The following is a 25741-nucleotide window of genomic DNA, read 5'->3' as shown; positions in this document are numbered from 1 at the left end:
TTTGCTCACTGTTTTGTTTTTTTTTTCATTTTTAGAGTGTGCTTATGAAGGTAAAATTATGTATAATCATACCTGATAATTTTCTTTCCATTAATCATAGCTGATCAATCCATAGACTGGTGGGTTGTGTCCATCTACCAGCAGGTGGAGATAGAGAGCAAACTTTTGCCTCCCTATATGTGGTCATGTGCTGCCGGAAACTCCTCAGTATGTCGATATCAAAGCTCCATCCGCAGGACTCAGCACTTAGAGAATTACACCCACGAAGGGACACTCTGCCCAGCTCACCACCGCCGAAACGGGGGAGGGGAAATAACCCAGCTCATCCCCACACAAGTGGGGGAGGGGAATCCGTCCAGCTCATCCCCGCGGAGCGGGGGAGGGACACCACACCCGCCGATGCGGGGGGATCTGGCTTATCCTGCAACCGCAACCGCGGGAGGAGCTGACTGACCCTAACACCGCCGAAGCGGGAGGGGTACAAAGCTGCCCTACAGCCGCACGAAGCGGGAGGGAGTGCCGGCAGAATTTTAAGTCTCAATCCAGCCCCGTAAAACGGAGGGGAGAGGAATGCAGCAGCTCACAGTAACACAAACTCGTCTTAACTCTTGAAGAATCCAAGTGAAAAAACTTGAACACGAAGTCTTTCTGAAGTAACTGAAGACTAAACTTGAACCTGAAATGCAACCAGAATAAAAACAGTACAGATATCTGGGAGGGGCTATGGATTGATCAGCTATGATTAATGGAAAGAAAATTATCAGGTATGATTATACATAATTTTACCTTCCATATCATCAAGCTGATCAATCCATAGACTGGTGGGATGTACCGAAGCAGTACTCACCCAGGGCGGGACATTGAAATCCCTGACCTCAACACTGAAGCTCCAAACCGGGCCTCCGCCCGTGCAGCCACAGTCAAACGGTAATGCTTGGAGAATGTATGAGCCGAAGCCCAAGTTGCCGCCTTGCATATCTCTTCCAAGGAGACGGATCCGGCCTCTGCCATCGAGGCCGCCTGAGCTCTCGTGGAGTGAGCCTTCAGCTGGATAGGCGGCACCTTCCCCGCGGCCACATAAGCCGCTGCAATGGCTTCCTTGACCCATCTTGCCACTGTAGGCTTAGCAGCCTGCAGACCCTTACGAGGACCTGCAAACAGGACAAACAGATGATCCGATTTCCGGAAATCATTGGTCACTTCCAAGTATCTGATGATGACTCGTCTCACATCCAGATATTTAAGAGCAGAGTACTCCTCTGGGTAGTCCTCCCTACGAAAGGAAGGGAGACAGAGCTGCTGATTCACATGGAAGCGAGAAACAATCTTGGGCAGGAAGGAAGGCACTGTGCAAATAGTCACTCCTGCCTCAGTGAACTGCAGAAAAGGCTCTCGACATGAGAGCGCCTGGAGCTCGGAAACTCTTCTGGCTGAAGTGATAGCCACCAAAAAGACTGCTTTCAACGTCAGGTCTTTCAGAGATGCCCTCGACAAGGGTTCAAAAGGCGGCTTCTGCAATGCTCTTAGTACCAGGTTGAGATTCCACGCAGGCACCACTGAGTGCAGAGGAGGGCGCAGGTGATTAACTCCCTTGAGAAAGCGCACCACATCTGGCTGCGAAGCCAGGGAAGCACCCTTCAGGCGGCCCCTGAAGCAAGCCAGAGCCGCTACCTGGACTTTAAGGGAACTGAGCGACAGGCCTTTCTCCAGACCTTCTTGCAGGAACGCCAACACTGAAGAAATTGGAGCAGTGAAGGGAGAAAGTGAGCCTGCTTCACACCACGCTGCAAAGATACGCCAAACCCTGGCGTAAGCAGTAGAAGTAGAGCGCTTCCTCGCTCTCAGCATAGTGGCGATGACCTTGTCTGAGAAGCCCTTCTTCCTCAGACGCTGCCGCTCAATAGCCAGGCCGTAAGACCAAAGGGGGAGGGATCCTCCATCACCACGGGACCCTGATGTAACAGGCCCTGCTCCACTGGCAGCCGCAGAGGATCGTCGACTGAGAGCCTGATCAAGTCCGCATACCAGGGACGCCTGGGCCAATCCGGACCCACCAGGATTACCCTGCCGGGATGCTTTGCCACCCGGTCTAGCACCCTGCCCAACATGGGCCAGGGCGGGAACACATAGAGAAGCTCTTGTGTCGGCCACTGTTGGAGAAGAGCATCTACTCCCAGGGATCGAGGGTCCTGTCCTCTGCTGAAAAAGCGCGGCACTTGGCAATTGGCCGATGACGCCATCAGATCTAGGCTCGGCTGGCCCCAGCGCTTCGTGATGTCCAAGAACGCCTGAGCAGATAGCTGCCACTCTCCGGGCTCCAAGGTATGGCGACTGAGAAAGTCCGCCTTGACATTCATGACTCCGGCAATGTGGGCCGCTGAAAGCTGCTCCAGGTTCGCTTCCGCCCACTGGCAAAGATTCATAGCCTCCTTGGCTAGAGGGGCGCTCTTGGTACCTCCCTGGCGGTTGACATAGGCTACAGCCGTGGCATTGTCCGACAGGACCCGTACAGGCTTCAACACCAGTACCGGGATGAACTCCAAAAGCGCCAACCGAATGGCTCTGAGTTCCAGGAGGTTGATAGACCACTTTGCCTCTGCAGGAGACCAGAGCCCCTGCGCTGTCCTTCCCAAGCAGTGGGCTCCCCAGCCCGACAACGAGGCGTCCGTCGTGACGACAATCCACTCTGGGGTCACCAGAGGCATTCCCGCAGACAACTTGTCTGTCTGCATCCACCAGCTCAGCGCCTTGCGCACTGCTGGGTCCAAGGGAAGGCGCACAGCATAATCCTCCGACATCGGAGTCCAGCGCTGCAGCAAAGAGTGTTGAAGTGGTCTCATATGAGCCCTGGCCCAGGGCACAACTTCCATCGTGGCCGTCATAGAGCCCAACAGCTGCACATAGTCCAAAGCCCGAAGGGGAGAGGCTACTAGGAACTGGTCCACCTGAGCCTGAAGTTTGACAATCCGATTGTCTGGCAGGAACACTCTGCCCACTTGGGTGTCGAATCGAACTCCCAGGTACTCCAGGGACTGAGTCGGGCGCAGCTGGCTCTTCTCCCAGTTGATGATCCATCCCAGGGAGCTCAAAAGAGCAACTACCCGGTCCACAGCTTTGCCGCACTCTGCATAAGAGGGGGCTCGGATCAACCAGTCGTCCAGATAAGGATGGACTTGTACCCCTTCCTTTCGTAGGAAGGCCGCGATGACCACCATTACTTTGGAAAAGGTCCGCGGAGCAGTAGCCAACCTGAAAGGGAGGGCTCTGAACTGGAAGTGTCGTCCCAGGACTGCAAAACGCAGAAAGCGTTGAAGAGGAGGCCAGATGGGAATATGCAGGTACGCTTCCTTGATGTCCAAGGATGCCAGGAACTCTCCTGCCTTCACTGCCGCTATAACAGAGCGGAGAGTCTCCATGCGAAAGTGCCGCACTTTCAAGGCCCGATTGACCCCTTTGAGGTCGAGGATAGGCCGGACAGAACCTCCTTTCTTTGGTACCACAAAGTAAATGGAGTAACGTCCCTTGCCAAGCTGACTTTCTGGCACCGGAACGACCGCGCCCAGGCGGATCAGATTGTCCAAAGTCTGCTGCACTGCCACAGCTTTGACCGGAGACTTGCAGAGAGAGAGTACAAACCCGTCTTTTAAGGGTCGGCAGAACTCTAGTTTGTAGCCGTCTCTGATGACTTCCAGCACCCACGCGTCTGAAGTTATTGTGGTCCACTCGCCCAGAAACGAGGACAGCCGTCCTCCAATCTGCACTGGGGCGTGGACCAAGACCCCGTCATTGGGTACGAGACCCTGGGGGAGGACCGGAGGGAGCACCTCCGGGACGGCGGTCTCTGCGAAAGGAATGCTGCTTGGGGGAGAAATTCCTCTTGAAGGAAGAGGGGGCAGAGGAACCCGACTTGCCCGGGGCGGTACCGACGGGCTTCCTGCAACCGTCCTCTGGAGGTACCGGGACGAGTACTAGCCCGAGCCCTGACCTCTGGTAATTTCTTGCCCTTAGACGTGCCGAGATCGGTCACGATTTTGTCCAGCTCGACCCCAAAGAGCAGCTTGCCTTTAAAAGGCAACCTAGCCAGGCGGGATTTAGAGGCGTGGTCAGCAGACCAATGTTTCAGCCAAAGCCACCGCCGCGCAGAGATTGTCTGAGCCATGCCTTTCGCTGAGGCCCTCAAGACATCATACAGCAAGTCTGCCAAATAGGCTAAGCCCGATTCCAGGGCCGGCCAATCAGCCCTCAAGGAATGATCCGAGGGGGAAGCCCGCTGCACCATAGTCAGGCACGCCCTGGCCACATAGGAGCCGCAAACTGAGGCCTGCAAACTTAAAGCAGCCGCCTCAAAGGACGACCTTAAGGCCGCCTCCAATCTTCTGTCTTGGGCGTCCTTTAGGGCCTTGCCACCTCCCACCGGCAACGCCGTTTTCTTAGTCACCGCAGTGATTATAAAGAATCCACGGTAGGCCACAGATAGGCCTCACGTTCACTCACAGCCAAAGGATAGAGGCGGGACATAGCCCTAGCCACTTTAAGGCTCGCTTCTGGGACATCCCATTGAGCCGAAATTAAGGTGTGCATGGCATCATGCACGTGGAAGGTTCTAGGCGGGCGCTTCATCCCCAGCATAATGGCAGAGCCAACAGGGGCTGAGGGAGAGACGTCCTCCGGAGAGGAAATCTTCAAAGTGTCCATGGCCTGTAACAACAGGTTGGGCAAATCCTCTGGGCTAAAAAGCCGCGCTGCAGAGGGGTCATCCGCTCCATCCGAGCGGGGATCCGTCTCCTCCAAGGAATCCGCAAAGGACCGTTGGGAGACCTCAGACACACTGCCCTCATCTACATCGGTGGAGACAAATTCCTCCAAGGCCTGGGAATCAACCCGAGGGCGTTTACCTCTGGGAACCTCAACCTCTTTACCAGACGAGGGAGCAGGGGCAGCGTTGTGCATGAGGAAGGCCTGATGCAGCAGCAAAACAAACTCGGGGGAGAAACCCCCCAGACTGTGCACTTCCGCAGCCTGGGCAACAGCCCTAGACGCACCCTCAACCGGCGCTCGCAATAGCGGGGGAGAGACATGCTGCGCATCCAAAATGGCGTCCGGCGCGAAACTCCGCGAAGGAGCCGCGCGGGAAGAACGGCTCTTAACTTTAGCCGCTTCTGTGCCGTCGTCCAAATTAAGGGCGTTCATGGCATTAATGTCTCCAACCTCAAGGGCGGCCCAAGAAGAAGCCGTCCGAGCCGCGTGGCCGGCCAAGATGGCGGAGGCGAGGAGCGGGGGATGGGCGTTTATGGCGGGAAAAACCGCCATGCCGGAGGAAGGACCGGGACATTCATCGGTCACGAAACTGTCACCCAACAAGGGCGAATCAGGCTTTAAGACCCCCGCATCCCCTCTAGAAGCGCTCAAGCGACCCGGGGAGCGACCCTTTGCGCCCTCGCCCTCCGACGCCATATGCCACGAGGAGAAGAATCGGGGAACCCCCTGCCCGCTATAAAAAGGTAAAAATTACCTGCTGTCCGCTCCGAGTTGTAACGACCTGGTGTCCCAGTGAGTAGCTGCAATAGACGCTTAAATAAACGTCGAAATAAACGCCTTTAAGGACGTTCAAAACTTTTTTTTTTTTTTAACGGAGCCAGCGGGAGGGGGGAGAAAAGGAGGGACCTGGCACCACCAGGTTTGCACTTGCTCAAAAGAGCCCTCAACCCCAGGCACTCAACAAAACCTAAAAATTAGGCTTGGAGGCCTAGCCAGAGCTGCTGCTGTGTGTGACCACCACCTGCTGAGATAGAGAACATACTGGGGAGTTTCCGGCAGCACATGACCACATATAGGGAGGCAAAAGTTTGCTCTCTATCTCCACCTGCTGGTAGATGGACACAACCCACCAGTCTATGGATTGATCAGCTTGATGATATGGAATAAAACTTTTTTATTTTTTAGAGACACATTATATGCACCTTGAAACAGCCTGAATAGCAAAACTTTGGCCACAGTCAGTGTGTGCTGAATTGGATGACATGTTCAACTTAAGTCACATTTGAACTTTATTTATAATGCCACTTATATTTCAATCCATGAAAACTGATTTCATTGTAGTTTTAACAGTTGAATTCTCAAGGGTTTTTTTTTTATGCCAAGAAAGTCAATGCACCCGAGATATTCCTACCATATGCTCTTCTATAAATAAGTGGAGGAAGGGTTCTAAGGCTTTTTCCCCGATTAGTTTTTTGTACTCCAGTGTATCCAAGAGGTTTATAAGTCTTGCTAGTTCTTTTATAGAAAGAGTTGAGTGAAGTTATATTTATATTATCTCTTTCTTCCTCTTTTGAGAGAACTGCTTTTAAAACAAGCAGGAGGAAGGACGAGGAAGTGACGTCACGAATGCTGATGGTGGCCTAAGTTCAGAGCTTCATCGCGTCCCTGCTTTAAAATCGGGTTAAAGTGCACTTCATCATCTCCCCGACCCTTACCAGCTGTTTCAGCTTAGGGCTGATTTTACGGAGACCGCTTCTGTCCGGCCAGGAAAGATGTCTCAGGCGTGGAAGGAGAGTGAACGGCAGTCAGCGCGGCAGGCTGGTAAGGCTGCAAATCGCCACGTGCTCGTCGCAGCCCGCGCCTCCCACTCTGACTCAGATTCCGCTTTGTCCACGGCTGAGGGAGGCACTGCTTCGGTGAAACGGGGCATTCCAAAAGAGCTTGCAAAATGCCTGAAGGTAATTAGAGAGGAGATTAAATCCTCTAAAGAGGAGATTTTAGATTGAATGGATGTTCTGAATGTGGACCTTCGGGAGCTGGGGGGGGGGGGGGGGTGCGTGGAGGATCTCGAGGCCTGTGCCGACGACCAAACTGAACAATTGTATGGTGCGGTTTCTAAGATTTCTAAGCTCTTTGACTACCTGGATAAGCTGCAAAACAAGGTTGACGATCAGGAGAACTGGGGGAGAAGAAACAACCTCCGGTTCCGCGGAGTTCCTGAAACTGGTGTCAAAGAGGATGCAGTAATGGTGGTACAACTACTCTGTGGGAAGCTGCTGGGGTCCAAGGTCTCTGCTGTGGAGAGAGTTCACAGAGCCTTGGGGAAGAGAACTGATGATAAACCCAGGGACATTGTAGCTTATTTCTCATCTTATGCAATCAAGGAACAAGTGATGCAGAGAGCCTGGCAGGTCACATATGTGGATTACAATGATGCTCAGGTGAAAGTATTTCAGGATTTGTCTCAATTGACTCTGGCTAAGCGTTGGGGGATGAAACCAGCTTTAGAAATCTTGATTGCGAATAAGATCCCATACCGATGGGCCTTTCCCTTTGGCCTATGCTTCACCATGGGGGGAAGGCTGCATCGGCTCAGTCTTCTATCGGAAATTTGGAAGGTTTTACATGATAATGGCCTGGTGACCGCTGAATATCCTCCGGTGGATATTGCTCCTGCAGCTAGGGCTAAACTCCAGCAATGGAAGAGGGTCTCTAATAAATCTAAGACCCCCTCGAAATCCACTTGAAGGGACAGGCTGTATTCCTATTAGACTTTTATGGTGCTTTGATTCTGATTTATGTGTTAATGGAGTGTAACATATCTATTTTATGTTTGCCTTAACATTCTCTGGGGGTCAGGTGAAGATCGTCGGGGAGGTAGGGGAGTGAGGGCGTGGTTGGTTATCAGGTCGGTGGGTTTCTTTCTCCAAGGTACCTAAGTTGGGGGGCTTTTCAGTCCCTACCTAGGGGTTTGGGATGGTTGGGAATGGGGGAAGGGATGGTGGAAGTTTGGGTACTGTACGGAGTTTTGATTGGATGGGGGGGGGGGAAAGGGGGGTTGGAGTTGTGTCTTGGGGTGTTTTTTTTTCCTTCTCTTTCTCCTTCAACATGGGCCTTTTCATATTCCTTCCCTCGACTGATACTGGACGGAGCGGAAGATTTGCACTTTGTTGGTGCCTTGCAGTGTGTCATCTGTGTTATGAATGAATTTGATCTTAAGTTTTTGACCTATAATGTTAAGGGGCTAAACTCTCCTCAAAAGTGTCAAAAGCTATTTAAGGATTTACTGTTACACACTCCTCAGGTGGTATTCTTGCAGGAGACCCACTTGAAGCGGGATCATGAAAAGTTTCTCACTCATCGTCAGTACCCTCGAAGAAGCGGGGGGTTGCAATCTTGCTTCATTCCTCTCTACAGGTTCAAGTAAGGAAAATTAGGCGTGACCCTAGGTGTCGGCTTTTGATTTTACATGTGTCTTTGAATAATTTGGATTTTTCGCTGGTAGCCATGTATGCTCCTAATGATTCTCAGGTTGAATTCTACTCTAATCTTGGAAAGATGGTACAAACTGATCCTTTTGATAAGATTGTACTAGGAGGTGACTTCAACGCTACGTTTGTTCCTGATATGGATAAGTCTGGTCCCATCTCCAAGAATGACGTTAAAATCTCTAAGGCCTTAGCTGCACTAGCTCGCACCTTGGCTGTGTGTGATGTGTGGCGTCTACAACATCCCAGAGAAAGAGATTATTCTTTTTATTCTCACTCTCACGATTTGTATTCTCGTACTGATCTTCTTCTACTTGATATAGCCTTGGTCCAGGGTGATAACACTTCCGGTATTGGATCTATTACTATTTTGGATCATTCTCCAGTTTGGCTTCATCTCTCTTCCCTTTGTGAGGTGGATAAGGATACTAGGTGGACTCTTAATGTTTCTTTATTAAGAGATGAGAAGCTGTTGGCGGCATATCGCACCCCTTTAAAGGAATACCTTGATATCAACCTGAATTCCGTCCTCCAATGAGGATTATTTGGGATGCCTTGAAGGCTGTAACGAGGGGATTTTTCTTACAACAAGCTAGTATCCAGGCTAGGGCCCGGCAGAAATAAGTGAATATGTGCTTGTCGCAGTTATCTTCCTTGGAGACAACATAAAGCCTCGCATTTGGTATCTGTCTTGCAGAAGATCCAAGCTCTTCGTCTTCAATTAGATATCTATTCAGAGCAATTAAACTTTGTTCAGGGACAGCATCAACTACACCAGTACTTTAACCAGAATAAACTAGGTCGTTCGTTAGCCCTTCAATTGCGGAAGCAACAGCTCGACCGTACCATTTTGCGGGTTGGACATGGTAAGAATAAGGTGCTGACTCAGTCTTCTGTGATCCGTAAGCGTTTTCAGTCTTTTTACGAATCTCTATACTTGACAGACGCTATAGAGGCCTTTCTTTCTTCCCAAAACCTTCCTGCATTGTCTGATGAGCAACGTTCAGTGCTGGATGGTAACATTCAGGTGGAAGAAACTGTTGCAGTTATCAAAGATTTACTAGCCGTAAAGGCTCCCAGATTAGACGGCCTGCCGAATGATTTTTATAAAGTGTTCAGGGGTGAATTGGCACCTTTTTTGGCTGAGATCCTTACTGGTGGTATAGGAAGTAGAGGTTCTTCCTCCAACTATGATGGAAGCTTGGATAGCTGTAATACCAAAGCCGGGTAAGGATAAGGTGGAGTGTGCCTCCTATCGCCCCATTTCCATTCTTAACACTGATGTCAAAATTGTACCTAGGGTCCTAGTGAATCATTTGGCTAAAGTTCTTCCGGTTCTGGTTCACCCTGACCAGGTTGGATTTATTCCTCATAGACAAGCTAAAGATAATGTTCGCCGAATGATCAACTTGTTACATATAGCAAATACATCAAAAGACCCCTTTATGTCTTTTGAGTTTGGACGTTGAGAAGACCTTTGATTGTGTTCATTGGCCTTTTATGATCAGGGTTATGGCGAAGATGGGGATTGGGCTGGGATTTATAGGTTGGACACACGCTCTTTATAACTCTCCCAAGGCTTGTGTTCGTATTAACGGGGGTAACTCTCCTATGTTCCCCCTGGCTAAGGGGACTAGGCAGGGTTGTCCTCTCTCACCTATGTTATTTGCTCTGGTCATGGAGCCGCTTGCGAATGCTATTCGTGTTAACCCTAATATTTCGGGGCTTCTGGTTGAGGGTCAGGAATTTAAGTTGGCTCTGTTTGCTCACGACATACTGCTCTCGTTAACAAAACCTTTGATTTCTGTGCCTAACTTGACTAAGCTTTTAGATGTTTACTCATCTGTGTCTGGTTTTAAATTAAATATGTCTAAATCCGAAGCTATGGCAGTGGGTATTCCTCACTTGACTTTAATGTCCCTGCAAGAATCCTTTCCATTTCGTTGGGTGACTCGTGTCATTAAATACTTAGGGATTATACTTACTGGTAAATTCTCAGAACTATTTACAGCGAATTGCCCTTCCCTTTTGAAAGCTCTGTATAAAGATCTGGAGGCATGGGGTCCTATGGAGTTATCGTGGTTTGGACGGATTGCTACAATGAAAATGAATATATTGCCCCGATTTATGTATCTTTTCCAGGTCCTTCCCTTACATCTGTCTCGCTCCTTTCTTTTGGGCATTCAGAATAGTCTCCTACGCTTTATTTGGGCCAATAAGAAGCCACGCCTTTCCAAAAAGTTGTTATATAGGGACCCAAAGGAGGGAAGGCTTGGTGTTCCGAATATACTCTGGTATTATAAAGCAGCTCAAGCGCGGGTGGCCATTGAGTGGTACCATGCACTTTCCCATAAAAGATGGATTGGCTTGGAACAGGCTTCGGTTGATGCGACTCAGCTGCGTTTGTTGATCTGGCTTCCTCGGAAGTATAGATTTTTGGGAAAGGGGATTTGTCCTTCCATATTGACTACATTTTACTATTGTTTGTTAAGCAAGACTTGATACTATCTAAGCTTTCTCCAATAACTCACAACCCTCTCTTTCCTCTGGGCCTTAAATCCGGGGTCTTTTCACGGTGGCAAGAGGTGGGCCTAGAGTCCTGGGGCCAATTTTTTGATGAAGGTAATTTTATTCCTTTTCAAAGTTTGACAAACTTACACGATTTCCCCTAAAGATGTTTTCGCTTATACCCAAGTTAGGCATTTTCTTTCTACCAGGGAGAATAGGGCAAAAGTCTCGCGTGAAGATTTTTTGGCTGACTTGTGTGAGGATTCTAAAGGGACGAGGGGGTTGATCACTTGTCTGTATTCTTTTCAGCGTCAGAAGGTTCGGGCCCCTGTTGAGTATCGAGTGCGCTGGCATCAGGAGTTGGGGGTGACTTCTAGTGATAATGATTGGACACAAATGGAATGTGCTTTGTCCAGGGTTTCAATCTCCATACCCTTTAAAGAAAATGCTTTAAAGGTCTTTTATATAGATGGTACCTAACTCCTGTTCGCCTCCATCATATGTTTCCACAGGTATCTTCTTTGTGTTGGAGAGGGTGTGGACAGGAGGGTACCATGGGCTCCTGAATTTTTTCTCTTTTCTAAGAAACCACCTGGCTTAACTACCTCACAATCTTTATTGGTTCGACAAGCTATGTTGGCGGCCAGGGTTATTTTGGCCACCTCATGGAAGACCTCTCAGGTGCCTTCAATTGTTAAGTGGCTTAACAAACTATGGTATATATGCGAAATGGAGCGGCTCTGGGCAAAGCGTTGTAAAACGACATCTAAATGGGAAGCTGTTTGGCTCCCTTTTATTTCCAACTGCTCATGTTGAGGTTTAGGACAGATGGAGGGGGAAGGGAGGGGGTTTTTCTTTCCTTCTTTGTGTTTGCTTTATTTACTAGTCTTATATATATATTTTTTTCTGTTGGTTGGGTGGGGTAGGGGTTCACTGTACTAAAATCTTATAAAAACTGAAGTTTATAATTACTTGTTTCACTTGTTGTGGGAGCTTATTCTTGTTCACTGCTGGTGCTTCCTAGTTGACTTTTGTTGTTAGCGAATCTTCTTACTGTCACAAGTGATACCTATTTGTTTGCATTTTGCCATTGCTCCTAAATTTTTGAATAAAGGCTTCTTTCAATTTAAAAAAAAAAAAAAAAAAACAGGAGGAAATTGTTTTTCACTCAACGAATAGTTAAGCTCTGGAACTCATTGCCAGAGGATGTGGTATCAGCAGTTAGTGTATCTGGGTTTAAAATAGGTTTGGACTTGTTCCTGGAGGAAAAGTCCATAGTCTGCTATTGAGATCGATACGGGGGAAGCCACTGCCTGTCCCTGGGATCAGCAGCATGAATCTTGCTACTATTTGGGATTCTGTCAGGTATTTGTGACCTGAATTGGCCAATGTTGGGCAGCAGGATACTGGGCTAGATAGACTATTGGTCTGACCCAGTATGGCTATTCTTATGTACTTCTGTGTTCTTGCTGCTGAGGAGTTCCCCAGCACTGGAGATTTATTTTAGTTTTTTGAAAGCCATAAATGACTGTCTGTGAGGTTGAAGATTTTGTCGAGCCAGATTATTTTGTTTTCCAGATGTCAGTGACTTACCTGGAAATGACTAAGAGGCATATTTTCAAAGCACTTAGCCTTCCAAAGTTCCATAGGTTTTTATGGAACTTGGAAGGCTAAGTGCTTTGAAAATATGCCTCTAAGTAACACAAAATATCAACTTGACATTAAAATATACCAACTTGACATTAAAACATACCAACAGACATTTAAAATCCAGTAACACTTAGTCACAGATGGAAGGGTAATGAGCAGTAGGACAATAATATTTATGCATTAGTGTTATGACCCGGTAGTAGTGAGCACGGCAGAGATGGAGTGACACCGCACTCGGTCAGGCAGACAACCCCTGGGCTCCGCTCATTCTGCCTTGCCTAACCCTATGCCTGGAACAATCTTCCTCAACCCCTACGCCAAGCCCCCTCCCTACCCATCTTCAAATCTCTGTTTAAAACTCACCTCTTCAATGCTGCTTTCGGCACCTAACCTTCGAGAAATATAGTAAGCCCTATCAGATCGACTCTACACTTGTCTTTTAGATTGTATACTTGTCTCTAGATTTACACCTGTCTTTTAGATTGTACACTTGTTTTAGATTGTACACCTGTCTTTTAGATTGTAAGCTCCCTGAGCAGGGACTGTCCTTCCATGTTAAAATTGTACAGCGCTGCGTAACCCTAGTAGCGCTTTAGAAATGTTAAGTAGTAGTAGTAGTAGCTTCACCTGGGAAGCTACCACCGTTCACCAAGAATTGAGCTCCCAGCTGCAGGTGGCCACCAGGACTTCTGGAACCGGCGGGGTTGCACAGCCGCTGACCAGGCTGACGGGCAAGCAGACACAGTCCAATAGCCAAGTAATCTGTAGGGCAAAGAATAGTCAAACCAGTCCAAGGTCTAGGCAGGCAGCAAACAATCGTGGTCAGGAAAACAAGCCGAGGTCTGGTACACAGGAATTCAGGAACTGAGGAAAGCCGGTGAACTCTGGCATGGACCTCTGAGACAATTGAGGCCGCAGCAACGAAGGACTGAAGACAGGGCCTTAAGTAGTGGAGGAATTAGGCTCAAGCATGTGCAGCTGATTCAAGATGGCTGCCCCCATCAACAGAGGTGCCTACGTCCAAATATGGGCTTCCTTCCTGACCTCGTTATTCCAAGATGGCTTCCCAGGACCTGATCTATCCAAGATGGCTGCGGCCATTGATCCAACCCAGATGACGGTTGCCAGAAATAGGAAACAGAAACAGACCCTCCTTCCTTCCTGAAGCTAACCAACACCAAGATGGCTGGCTATCTTCGCCGGGCCACAACTCGCAGGCGAATCGGCCGCACAGGCCTGGCACCAGGTGAGGGACGTAACAATTAGACACCGAATAATAATACACATAAGGAGAGGGAGGTAAAAATAGGCAAAATATCAAAATAAAAAATTGTCAAGAAACCATATCAGGGAAAGCACGTGTAGACAGGCAGGTTAAAAAAAAAAAAAAAAAAAGTTTTACATTTCATGTGGGATGGTTTGTGGCAATTATCCACTGCAAGCAAGCTCCAGGGAGTAGGCAATACACACCAGAAGACAGAATCCTGTGAGGTAACATATTAAATATGAGTTTCATAAGCAAAGGAACAACCTTTAGTGAGGATGAGCATGGAAGTAATTGAGGTCGGTGGAACTACGAATTAAGGTACGAAGAAGTACTAAAAAAAAAGTGCTTCATGTACAAGAAATAAACATTTTATACTGAATTCTACACAGAATATATGTTTACATGAACAAATTTATGGGCTGTAAACATAGCAGTAGAGGATTCTGCACCACCTCCTTCAAAAATTTCAGGACAGCTTTTTCTTCACAACAGTTCAGCACAGAACACAAAAACTGAGAAGCTCTGAGAGAACTGTTTTGCTCTGGAACTGTGTAATGACATCACCCTCTTGTATGCACAATTCAATCCTGCTTGCCAATCAAGAACAAATAAATCCAGAGCAATGGACAGGGAATTACTTTATAAAGCTGACAATCCTTTAATCTTTTTATCTTGTGAACATTCTCAATATAAATGCATCTGTTAAACAATGCTCAAATGCATAAGACTGCAGGAATACAGGTCATTATCCTGGTGATAATTTATCCTTCACGGTTCATATGAGATGGGTGCACAAGTTCAGTCTTTGAAGACCACAAATAGATCAAAATATCCCTAATATGCATAAGATTGATCTGCGTACAACAGAAGCAGTATGCATACAAATCGATTTCATGTATATTAAAACAAAAATTTGTATATTGATTTCAATCTAGTTATAGCAAAGTAATCGTATACTATTAGTAACCACTATCAACACTTAAATATATTAAATATGCTTTATTAAAAACTGCTTTATACCACCTGCAAAATATGCACAACGATATAAAACCTAATATTCTCCTCACTACTCACTCTACTTCATTCATTCCACACACACTCAGCATCTCTCTCTAAGGCTCCAGATCAGGGTACTTATGTTCAAATATTTATATTATGTTTCTTCCAGTATTCACTATGTTGATAAAAATTCGAACATTTAAACAGAATGAATGGTCCAGCACAACATTCATAGTCCCATCTTCATTCCACTGGAAGATTTATAATCCATTCATAAACTGTTCTGCAAATTGTTAGTAAAGATTTAATTTGAAGTCCCAGCCTGTGCACATAATTTCAATTCACCACTGCATCGCAGTTTTGCTTCTTGCAGCTCATAATACGAGTTACCAATCTCAAGTGCGCCTGTACATAAAGAAAACTGAAAGCCTAAATAATATTGTACACCAAAACAGGAATTGCAGTCAACCTTTAAAGTGGCACCAATGGGAATTCTGTTCAAACCACAAAGTGCCATTAAAAATGTAGAATCTGATGGTCTTCATTTTCCTTTCAAAAGTTACCCATTTGTAAACAAAAGTAATAAAAGACAGTTACCTCTTCTCATTTTCCACTGCATCTCGAGATTTCTGCTTGGCAATTAACTTAGCCATTCGTTTTGCTTTATTCTTCTGCCTGCTACTCATACCAGGTCGAAATTCAGTGTCTAGAAACTCAGCTGCCTGAAGAATCTAAGATTAGGACCATTCCATTTAATAGAGATCTGAAAACAGAACTGAAATTAAAATTCCTCCCCCTCCCCCACATATAGCTGGCCTTCGCACACAATAAGCAAATAAAGCAAACGACATGAAATTTTTAAAAAACAAATTACAGTACAGTCTCAATTATCTGACCTTTGCTAATTCGACCATCCGGCATATCTGACAGACCCCCCCAGTGATGTTATGTTGCTGTTAAGAGCACAGGTTCTCCTCCTGTTTTCTGGCTTCGCACAATGCTGGTTAGTGTTAACAATACTGTATTTTAAATTGATAACCTATGACTGTTTTTTATGCATAAAGTATGTTTTACATGAATTTTTAAGGGGTTTCCAAGAGATCACATGATACCATAAGCGGAGCAGACCAGACTCTGCTGTGCTCCAGAGACTCCTTAATACTAATCCTTTTTAATGCATCTTTTTGAACCGGGAGACTGAGCTCAAGAGTGATACACCACCCATAATCTCTTTATGGACAAGTACCTGCAGCTAGAATGTCCACTAAACTCAACATGGAGAAAGAAAAGCTCCATAGCTCGGAGGACAAAATGGTGATGGCATTCAAGCCTGTGGCACCTCAGTTCACAGAAGCAGAACTGGAACAGAAGCAATTTCCCGGGTGTTGCAACCCCAAACAACAACACTCTCCGGGCAACTGTAAGAGTTTGAAACCTTGTTAGCGGAGTCCCCACACCGTTTGAGAGACTCAATAGCAGCTCTCTGATCTGGAGGATGCGGCACCAGCCACATATTCCCAACTGCAGGAGCAGCTGAGGGATCAAGCACTTAAACTGGATAATCTAGAAAATAGATCAAGGAGGAATAACATTCGTTTAAATAACATTCGTTTAATCGGAATACCTGAGTCTATTCCAGAAAACACCCTGCCACGCTGTCTGGAGCGATGGCTGTCGGAGTGGCTCCCTTTGACAATCAGCAAAGGACAACTATGTCTGAAAAGGGCCCATCACATGGGCCGCAAACAGGAGGGCATGGTTCACCTGCATGCAGTGGTGGCGCAAATCCTTAATTATGCCCACAAAACTGAATTATTCCAGACATATAAGTGCAATAAGGAGCAGATGCAATATGATAGTGAGCAAGTTTTATTGTTTCAAGATTACTCCCTAGCGCAGCTGGAGCCGCGCCACCGCTTTAATCGAGTCTGCAGCAATTTCAAAGGAAACTGTGCTTTCAATTTTTGTATCCTGCAGTCCTCAAGGTCTATATAAAGGGAAAGTGGAAGACTTTTGAGGTCCTCCAAGAGGCACAGGATTTTGTTAATAGCCTGCCTCCAGTGCCAACATTTGCTACACTTCAATTTGTCAAATTGCCCCATTACATCCTCCAGGTTTATTGAGATTTCATTCAGTTTCTCCAACTCGTCAGCTTTGAATACCATTTCTGGCAAGGGTATCTCTCCCAAATCTTCCTTGGTGAAGACCGAAGCAAAGAATTCATTTAATCTCTCCACTATGGCTTTGTCTTCCCTGATTTCCCCTTTTACCCCTCAGTCATCTAGCGGTCCAACCGATTCTTTTGATGGCTTCTTGCTTTTAATATACCTAAAAAAGTTTACAGTATGCATTTTTGCCTCCAACACAATCTTTTTTTTCCCAAAGTCCCTCTTTGCCTTCCTAATCAGCGCTTTGCATTTGACTTGACATTCCTTATGCGGTTTCTTATTATTTTCAGTCAGTTCCTTCTTCCATTTTCTGAAGGATTTTTTTTTAAACTGTAATAGCTTCCTTCACCTCACTTTTTAACCGAGCTAGCTGTCATTTGGTCTTCCTCCCTCTATTTTTAATACACGGAATATATTTCGCCTGGGCTTCCAGGATGGTATTCTTGAACAGCATCCACGCCTGAAGTAAATTTTTTACCCTCGCAGCTGTTCCTCTAAGTTTGTTTTCACTGTTCTTCACATTTTATCATAATCTCCTTTTTGAAAGCTAAAAACTAACGTATTGGACTTCCTGTATATACTTACTCCAAAGCCAAAATCAAATCTGATCATGTTATGATCACTGTTATCAAGCAGCCCAATCACCATTACCTCACACACCAGATCATGCACTCTATTAAGGACTAGGGCTAGAATTTTTCCTTCACTTGTCAGCTCCTGTACCAGCTGCTCTATAAAGCTGTCCTTGATTTTGTCAAGAAATTTTACTTGCTCCATGCCCTGTTACATTTACCCAGTCAATATCTGGGTAATTGAAATCACCCATTATTATTGTGTTGCCTAGTTTGTTAGCCTCCCTAATTTCCAATAACATTTCTACATCCGTCTGTTCATCCTGGACAGGTGTATGGTAGTACACTCCTATCACTATCCTTTTTCCTTTTACACATGGAATTTCAATCCATAGGGATTCCAAGATAGTGAATGATACATACCCGTAGCAGGTGTTCTCCGAGGACAGCAGGCTGATTGTTCTCATGACTGGGGTTGACGTCCACGGCAGCCCCCACCAACCGGAACAAAACTTCGCAGGCGGTCCCGCACGCAGGGCACGCCCACCGCGCATGCGCGGCCGTCCTCCCGCCCGTGCGTGACTGTTCCCGCTCAGTTGAATGACAAGCAAAAATGATGAAACGCAACTCCAAAGGGGAGGAGGGAGGGTAGGTGAGAACAATCAGCCTGCTGTCCTCGGAGAACACCTGCTACAGGTATGTATCATTCACTTTCTCCGAGGACAAGCAGGCTGATTGTTCTCACGACTGGGGTATCCCTAGCTCTCAGGCTCACTCAAAACAAGAACCCAGGTCAATTGAACCTCGCAACGGCGAGGGTAACAGAAATTGACCTACAAAGAACAACTAACTGAGAGTGCAGCCTGACCAGAATAAATTCGGGTCCTGGAGGGTGGAGTTGGATTTACACCCCAAACAGATTCTGCAGCACCGACTGCCCGAACCGACTGTCGCGTCGGGTATCCTGCTGGAGGCAGTAATGTGATGTGAATGTGTGGACAGATGACCACGTCGCAGCCTTGCAAATCTCTTCAATAGTGGCTGACTTCAAGTGAGCCACCGACGCTGCCATGGCTCTAACACTATGAGCCGTGACATGACCCTCTAGAGTCAGCCCAGCCTGGGCATAAGTGAAGGAAATGCAATCTGCTAGCCAATTGGAGATGGTGCGTTTCCCGACAGCGACCCCTATCCTGTTAGGGTCGAAAGAAACAAACAATTGGGCGGACTGTCTGTGGGGCTGTGTCCGCTCCAAGTAGAAGGCCAATGCTCTCTTACAGTCCAATGTGTGCAACTGACGTTCAGCAGGGCGGGTATGCGGTCTGGGAAAGAATGTTGGCAAGACAATTGACTGGTTAAGATGGAACTCCGACACCACCTTCGGCAGGAACTTTGGGTGGGTGCGGAGCACTACTCTGTTGTGATGAAATTTGGTATACGGAGCATGAGCTACCAGAGCTTGAAGCTCACTGACCCTACGAGATGAAGTAACTGCCACCAAGAAAATGACCTTCCAGGTCAAGAACTTCAGATGGCAGGTATTCAGTGGCTCAAAAGGAGGTTTCATCAGCTGGGTGAGGACGACATTGAGATCCCATGACACTGCAGGAGGCTTGATAGGGAGCTTTGACAAAAGCAGGCCTCTCATGAATCGAACGACTAAAGGCTCTCCAGAGATGGCTTTACCTTCCACACGATAATGGTAAGCACTAATCGCACTAAGGTGATTCCTTACTGAGTTGGTCTTGAGGCCAGGCTCTGATAAGTGCAGAAGGTATTCAAGCAGGTTCTGTGCAGGGCAAGAACAAGGTTCTAGGGCCTTGCTCTCACACCAAACGACAAACCTCCTCCACTTGAAAAAGTAACTCTTTTTAGTGGAATCCTTCCTAGAGGCAAGCAAGACACGGGAGACACCCTCAGACAGACCCAACGCAGTGAAGTCTACGCCCTCAACATCCAGGCCGTGAGAGCCAGAGACTGAAGGTTGGGGTGCAGCAACGCTCCGTCGTTCTACGAAATGAGAGTCGGAAAACACTCCAATCTCCACGGTTCTTTGGAGGACAACTCCAGAAGAAGAGGGAACCAGATCTGACTGGGCCAAAAGGGTGCGATCAGAATCATGGTGCCGCGGTCTTGCTTGAGCTTCAGTAAGGTCTTCCCCACCAAAGGGATGGGAGGATAAGCATACAGGAGGCCGGTCCCCCAATGAAGGAGAAAGGCATCCGACGCTAGCCTGCCGTGCGTCTGAAGTCTGGAACAGAACAGAGGCAGCTTGTGGTTGGTCCGAGAGGCGAAAAGGTCCACCGAGCGGGTGCCCCACTCTCGGAAGATCTTGCGTACCACTCTGGAATGGAGCGACCACTCGTGCGGTTGCATGACTCTGCTCAGTCTGTCGGCCAGACTGTTGTTTACGCCTGCCAGGTATGTGGCTTGGAGGAGCATGCCGAACTGGCAAGCACAACGCCACATCCCGACGGCTTCCTGACACAGGGGGCGAGAACCGGTGCCCCCATGCTTGTTGATGTAATACATAGCAACCTGATTGTCTGTCCGGATTTGGATAATTTGACAGGACAGCCGATCTCTGAAAGCCTTCAGTGCGTTCCAGATCGCTCGGAGCTCCAGGAGGTTGATCTGAAGATCCTTTTCCTGGAGGGACCACAGACCCTGGGTGTGAAGCCCATCGACATGAGCTCCCCACCCCAGGCGAGATGCATCCGTCGTCAGCACTTTCGTGGGCTGTGGAATTTGGAATGGATGTCCCAGGGTCAAATTGGTCCGAATGGTCCACCAGTACAGTGAAGTGCGGCAACTGGTGGAGAGGCGGATGACATCTTCTAGATTCCCGGTAGCTTGAAACCACTGGAAAGCTAGGGTCCATTGAGCAGATCTCATGTGAAGACGAGCCATGGGAGTCACATGAACTGTGGAGGCCATATGACCCAGAAGTCTCAACATCTGCCGAGCTGTGATCTGCTGAGACGCTCTGCTCTGGGAAGCCAGGGCCAGGAGGTTGTTGGCCCTCGCTTCAGGAAGGAAGGCCTGAGCCGTCTGAGTATTCAGCAGAGCTCCTATGAATTCCAGAGACTGGGCTGGCTGGAGATGGGACTTTGGGTAATTTATCACAAACCCCAGCAGCTCCAGGAGGTGAATAGTGCACTGCATGGACCGGAGAGCTCCTGCCTCCGAGGTGTTCTTGACCAGCCAATCGTCGAGATATGGGAATACGTGCACTCCCAGCTTGCGTAGATACGCCGCTACCACCACAAGGCACTTTGTAAACACCCGTGGGGCAGAGGCGAGCCCAAAGGGCAGCACACAATACTGAAAGAGCCGTGTGCCCAGGCAGAATCTGAGATACTGTCTGTGAGCTGGCAGTATCGGGATGTGAGTGTATGCGTCCTTTAAATCCAGGGAACATAGCCAATCGTTTTTCTGAATCATTGGCAGAAGGGTGCCCAAGGAAAGCATCCTGAACTTTTCTTTGACCAGGAATTTGTTCAGGCCTCTCAGGTCTAGGATGGGGCGCATCCCCCCTGTTTTCTTTTCCACAAGGAAGTACCTGGAATAGAATCCCTGCCCTTCCTGCCCGGGTGGTACGGGCTCGACCGCATTGGCGCTGAGAAGGGCGGAGAGTTCCTCTGCAAGTACCTGCTTGTGGTGGGAGCTGAAGGATTGAGCTCCCGGACGACAATTTGGTGGAGGGGAGGCCAAATTTAGGGCGTATCCGCACCGCACTATTTGGAGAACCCACTGGTCGGAGGTTATGAGAGGCCACCTTTGGTGAAAAAATTTTAACCTCCCTCCGACTGGCAGATCGTCCAGTACGGACACTTTGAGGGCGGCTATGTTCCCATGGATCCAGTCAAAAGCCCATCCCCAGCTTTTGCTGTGGAGGCGCAGGGGGCTGCTTAGGCGCACGCTGTTGACGAGAACGAGCGCGCTGGGACTGTCCCTGTGCCTGACGAGGCCTTCGGGCCGGCTGGGTGTACCTACGCTTGGTAAAGGCATAGGGCGCACCCTGCCGGGCCCGGGAAAAACGTCCACCTGCTGAGGTGGATGCTGAAGGCGCCCGGTGGGAGAGCTTGTCGAGAGCGGTTTCCCGCTGATGCAGTTGGTCCACCAGCTGCTCAACCTTCTCGCCAAAAATGTTATCCCCCCCGGCAAGGGACGTCAGCCAGTCTCTGCTGGGTGCGGTTGTCCAGGTCAGAGGCACGCAGCCATGAGAGCCTGCGCATCACTATACCTTGGGCCGCAGCACGAGATGCCACGTCACAGGTGTCATAAATACCCCTGGACAGGAACTTTCTGCACGCCTTCAGCTGCCTTACCACCTCCTGAAAAGGCCTGGACTGCTCCGGCAGGAGCTTATCGACCAGGTCCGCCAGTTGCTTCACATTATTCCGCATGTGGATGCTCGTGTAGAGCTGGTAAGACTGGATGCGGGTCACGAGCATGGAAGATTGGTAGGCCTTCCTCCCAAATGAGTCCAGAGTGCGAGACTCCCGCCCCGGGGGCGCCGAGGCGGTATCCCTCGAACTCCGTGCCCTCTTGAGAGCAGAATCCACGACCACCGAGTCATGAGGCAATTGGGGCCGCATTAACTCTGGGTCCGAGTGGATTCTGTATTGGGACTCTGCTTTCTTGGGGATGGTGGGATTAGATAGTGGTCTCAACCAGTTCCGAAGCAGTGTCTCTTTGAGGACATTGTGCAACGGTACCGTGGAGGACTCTCTAGGTGGTGATGGATAGTCGAGGACCTCGAGCATCTCAGCCCTCGGCTCATCCAGAGACCACGGGAAAGGGAATGCAAATAGACATATCCCTGACAAAAAAGGCAAAGGAGAGGCTCTCAGGTGGCGAGAGCTTTCTCTCTGGTGAAGGAGTGGGGTCGGAGGGAAGGCCCACAGACTCCTCTGAGGAGAAATATCTGGGGTCCTCCTCCTCCCCCCACGAGGCCTCTTCCTCGGTGTCGGACATGAGCTCGTGCAGCTCAGTCCTCAATCGGGCCCGGCTCGACGTCGAGGCACCGAGGCCTCGGTGGCGTCGTCGAGCGGTGGACTCCCGCGCTGGCGGGGATGAAGCTCCCTCTATCGACGTCGATGGGGACATCACCTACGTGGCGGTCGAGACCGGCACCGCAAGCGGCGTCGGCGTCGAAGGCCTCGGCACCGGGCTAGAGCACGCCGGCGCCACAGTCAACGGCGCCGAGGGCGCAAGCACCCCCGGCGCCGGCACAGTCTGGCGCATCAGCCCTTCCAGAATCTCAGGAAGGATGGCTCGGAGGCACTCGTCCAGGCCCGCTGTCGGGAAAGGCGAGGGGGCCGGTAGAGGCGTCGGTGCCGGAAGCTGTTCGGTTCCAGGAGACTGCACCGAAGTGCTGGAACCCTGACGCAGCGGTACCTCTACTACAGAGGGGGACCTCTCCTCTCGACGCTGCCGCTTCCTCGGCGTCGACTCATCTCCGGCACCGGGAGCCGGATGCATCGAGGGCGACCGATGACGGTGCTTCTTCGTCTTCTTGCGATGCCCGTCATCGGCGCTTGGTGGAATGGAGGAGGAGGAGGTCGATCCCCCTCGGCCTCGAGGGACCGGGTCCGACAGGGTTCGGTCCCGAGGGCCCTGGGTAGAGGGAGTGACCGGGGCTGATTGCCCACGCGGCCTCTCACCCCTGCCTTCACCGGAGGACCGGCGGGCCGACGGGACCTGTGCTCCTGGGGTCGATGCCATCGGTGCCGATTTCGTGGACATCGATACCGGTACCGAAGAACCGGCCGTCGATACCGATGCCGTCGAAGTCGACGTTGAGGGGCCGGCGCAAGTTCCAAAAAGACGGTCCCGAAGAACTTGCCTCGCTACTTGTGTCCGTTTCCGGAGACCGAGACACAAAGTACACGTCTTGGTATCGTGCTCTGGACCGAGGCACTGGAGGCACCAAGCGTGAGTGTCGGTCTGCGAGATATGCCGGCCGCACCGACCACACTTTTTACATCCACTCGGGACCTTCGAGGACATCGACGGAAAAATCGCGTCGGCAAAATCAAAGTCGTCGATGGTGGCGGTAAAAATCACACCTCGAAAATAAATCGACCGCGCGACGCCCCCACTAAGAGACGAGGGATAAACCAAGTTCAGCGGGGTTTTTTTTGTTTTTTTTTTCGTAAAAGAAACTAAAGAGAAACGCGAACAACGAAAAATTAAGAAGATTCGCGCGAAAACGCGATCCGGTTTCCGGGGCTGACAGAGAGACGAACACGGCTCTCTCCAGCGCGGAAAAGAAAAGACTGAGCGGGAACGGTCACGCACAGGCGGGAAGACGGCCGCGCATGCGCGGTGGGCGTGCCCTGCGTGCGGGACCGCCCGCGAAGTTTTGTTCCGGTTGGTGGGGGCTGCCGTGGACGTCAACCCCAGTCATGAGAACAAGCAGCCTACTTGTCCTCGGAGAAGTGTTTTGTTTCCTGCAGAATTTTCAATGTATTTGATTCAAGGCCCTCCTTAACATACAATGCTACCCCCATCCAACAATTCAATCCACCCTATCACTACGATATAATTTGTACCCTGGTATGACAGTGTCCCACTGGTTATCCTCCTTCCACCAAGTCTCACAGATGCCTACTATATCTAATTTTTCATTTAGTGCAATATTTTATTTTTATTTATTTTTGTTACATTTGTACCCCGCGCTTTCCCACTCATGGCAGGCTCAATGCGGCTTACATGGGGCAATGGAGGGTTAAGTGACTTGCCCAGAGTCACAGGGAGCTGCCTGTGCCTGAAGTGGGAATCGAACTCAGTTCCTCAGTTCCCCAGGACCAAAGTCCACCACCCTAACCACTAGGCCACTCCTCCATCTTATTTCTTAGGCTTCTGGCATTCACATATAGACATTTCAAACTATGTTTGTTGTTCCTACTTACATCATGTTCAGTGCTTGACAGTATTAATTTGCAATCTTTTGTCTGATTTTTATTTTAGGACACTTGATCTACTCTTCTGTTCCATGGCTAAAGTGGTACTGTGCGGGGACATTACTGTCTACATCTGCGCTCGCAATAAGCTTATTGCTCAAGGGATAGTATGTCACAAAAGGAAATTGAGGGCGCTCAAGCATCAGTACATTGCTCACCCCACACAGGCGTTATTAGAAACCCTGACCGCTACTCGAGTGGTCCTAAATACTCTTTTGCATGAATGAACCACCCATGTTTGTTTTTTTGTAAGTATAAATTGTTTCGGGTAGGGAAAAATGCTGGCACAAGTGGTGAAATCGGCAGCTGGTTCACGTTTTATTCCCACTATTCAAAAATGTCAAGAGGAGGGGGGGTATCATCATGAAAATGGTAGAGATTGGGACTTTTGTCCCACTTTTCAAAATTATTTGCTGCTGCGGATACCAATAGGACTCATCAAAGAACTGGCATACATCAAGCAATCAGGCATGCCGTGCCTTAGTGGCAACGCAGTACAGGTGCTGAATCAACCTTTACAGGCGAAAGATTCAGTCTACAACCAGGCTGTTCAAATTGTTTTTTTACCACCGGTCCAGATGGGTTTATGGGGAAGTTTTACAACTTGATACAGTTACAATTGGTAGGTCCCCTGTTGGATTATTATACTACAGTGGTGACAGAGAAAAAGTTCCCACTGTATGCTAATGAGGCTCTGATTAGTCTCCTGCTCAAGCCGGGCCGGGAAGCAATTCTCCCTACAGTGTACTGCCCTATTTCTTTAATTAACGTAGATGTTAAAATTATCTCTCATGTTTTAGTAGATCAGCTGGCGGTCTGTCTACCCGGATTGATTCGGGAGGGGGAGAGGGGGGGGGAGATCAAGTTGGTTTTGTAAAAGGTAGGTATTCAGTTATTAGTCAGGAAGTTGTTACTGGCGATGTTCTATGGGCAACAGATGGGGGAGCCTCTGCTGTTGGCCAGTCTGGATGCTGAGTGCACCTCTGAGCAGCTACAAAGGCCCTTTTTGTTTCAGATGCTGTCCTATGTGGGCGTAGAAGGATGGTGCGCAGACCCACATGATACACTTCTGATCAATGGTGTTCGAACCTCCACCTTTTCAGTCCAGTGTGGTACATGACAGGGATGCTCCCCTTCCCCGCTGTTATTGTTTTATCTTTAGATCCTCTGTCTGTTGCGGAGTATGTATACGAAGCATGGATATTAAGGTGCTGGCGTACAGGCTTCGCTGCCAGTGCTGTTACAGCTCATCTCAGATTATGGGGCTCTGGTGGGTTTCTGCCTTAATTTGCAGAAGTCTCTGGCCCTCCGCACAACGCCCCATATTTGAGACAATTGGTCCAAAGTTTTTCCTATCACC

The 25741-nt window shown here is 48.9% G+C and overlaps 1 protein-coding gene across 1 annotated transcript in view; it reads right to left on the bottom strand.

The window, feature by feature from the left end:
* The window catches only part of BTAF1 (B-TFIID TATA-box binding protein associated factor 1), a 620170-nt gene that overhangs the window by 476453 nt on the left and 117976 nt on the right, over positions 1-25741 (bottom strand). Inside the window, 1 exon segment of the mRNA XM_030204965.1 lies at positions 15268-15401. Coding sequence (XP_030060825.1) covers positions 15268-15401 — 134 coding nt within the window.

Source organism: Microcaecilia unicolor, chromosome 5, assembly GCF_901765095.1.
Source record: "Microcaecilia unicolor chromosome 5, aMicUni1.1, whole genome shotgun sequence".
In the NCBI taxonomy this organism is placed as follows: Eukaryota; Metazoa; Chordata; class Amphibia; order Gymnophiona; family Siphonopidae; genus Microcaecilia; species Microcaecilia unicolor.
Note: the sequence above shows the minus strand (reverse complement) of the source record. Positions and strands in the feature narration are given on the sequence as shown.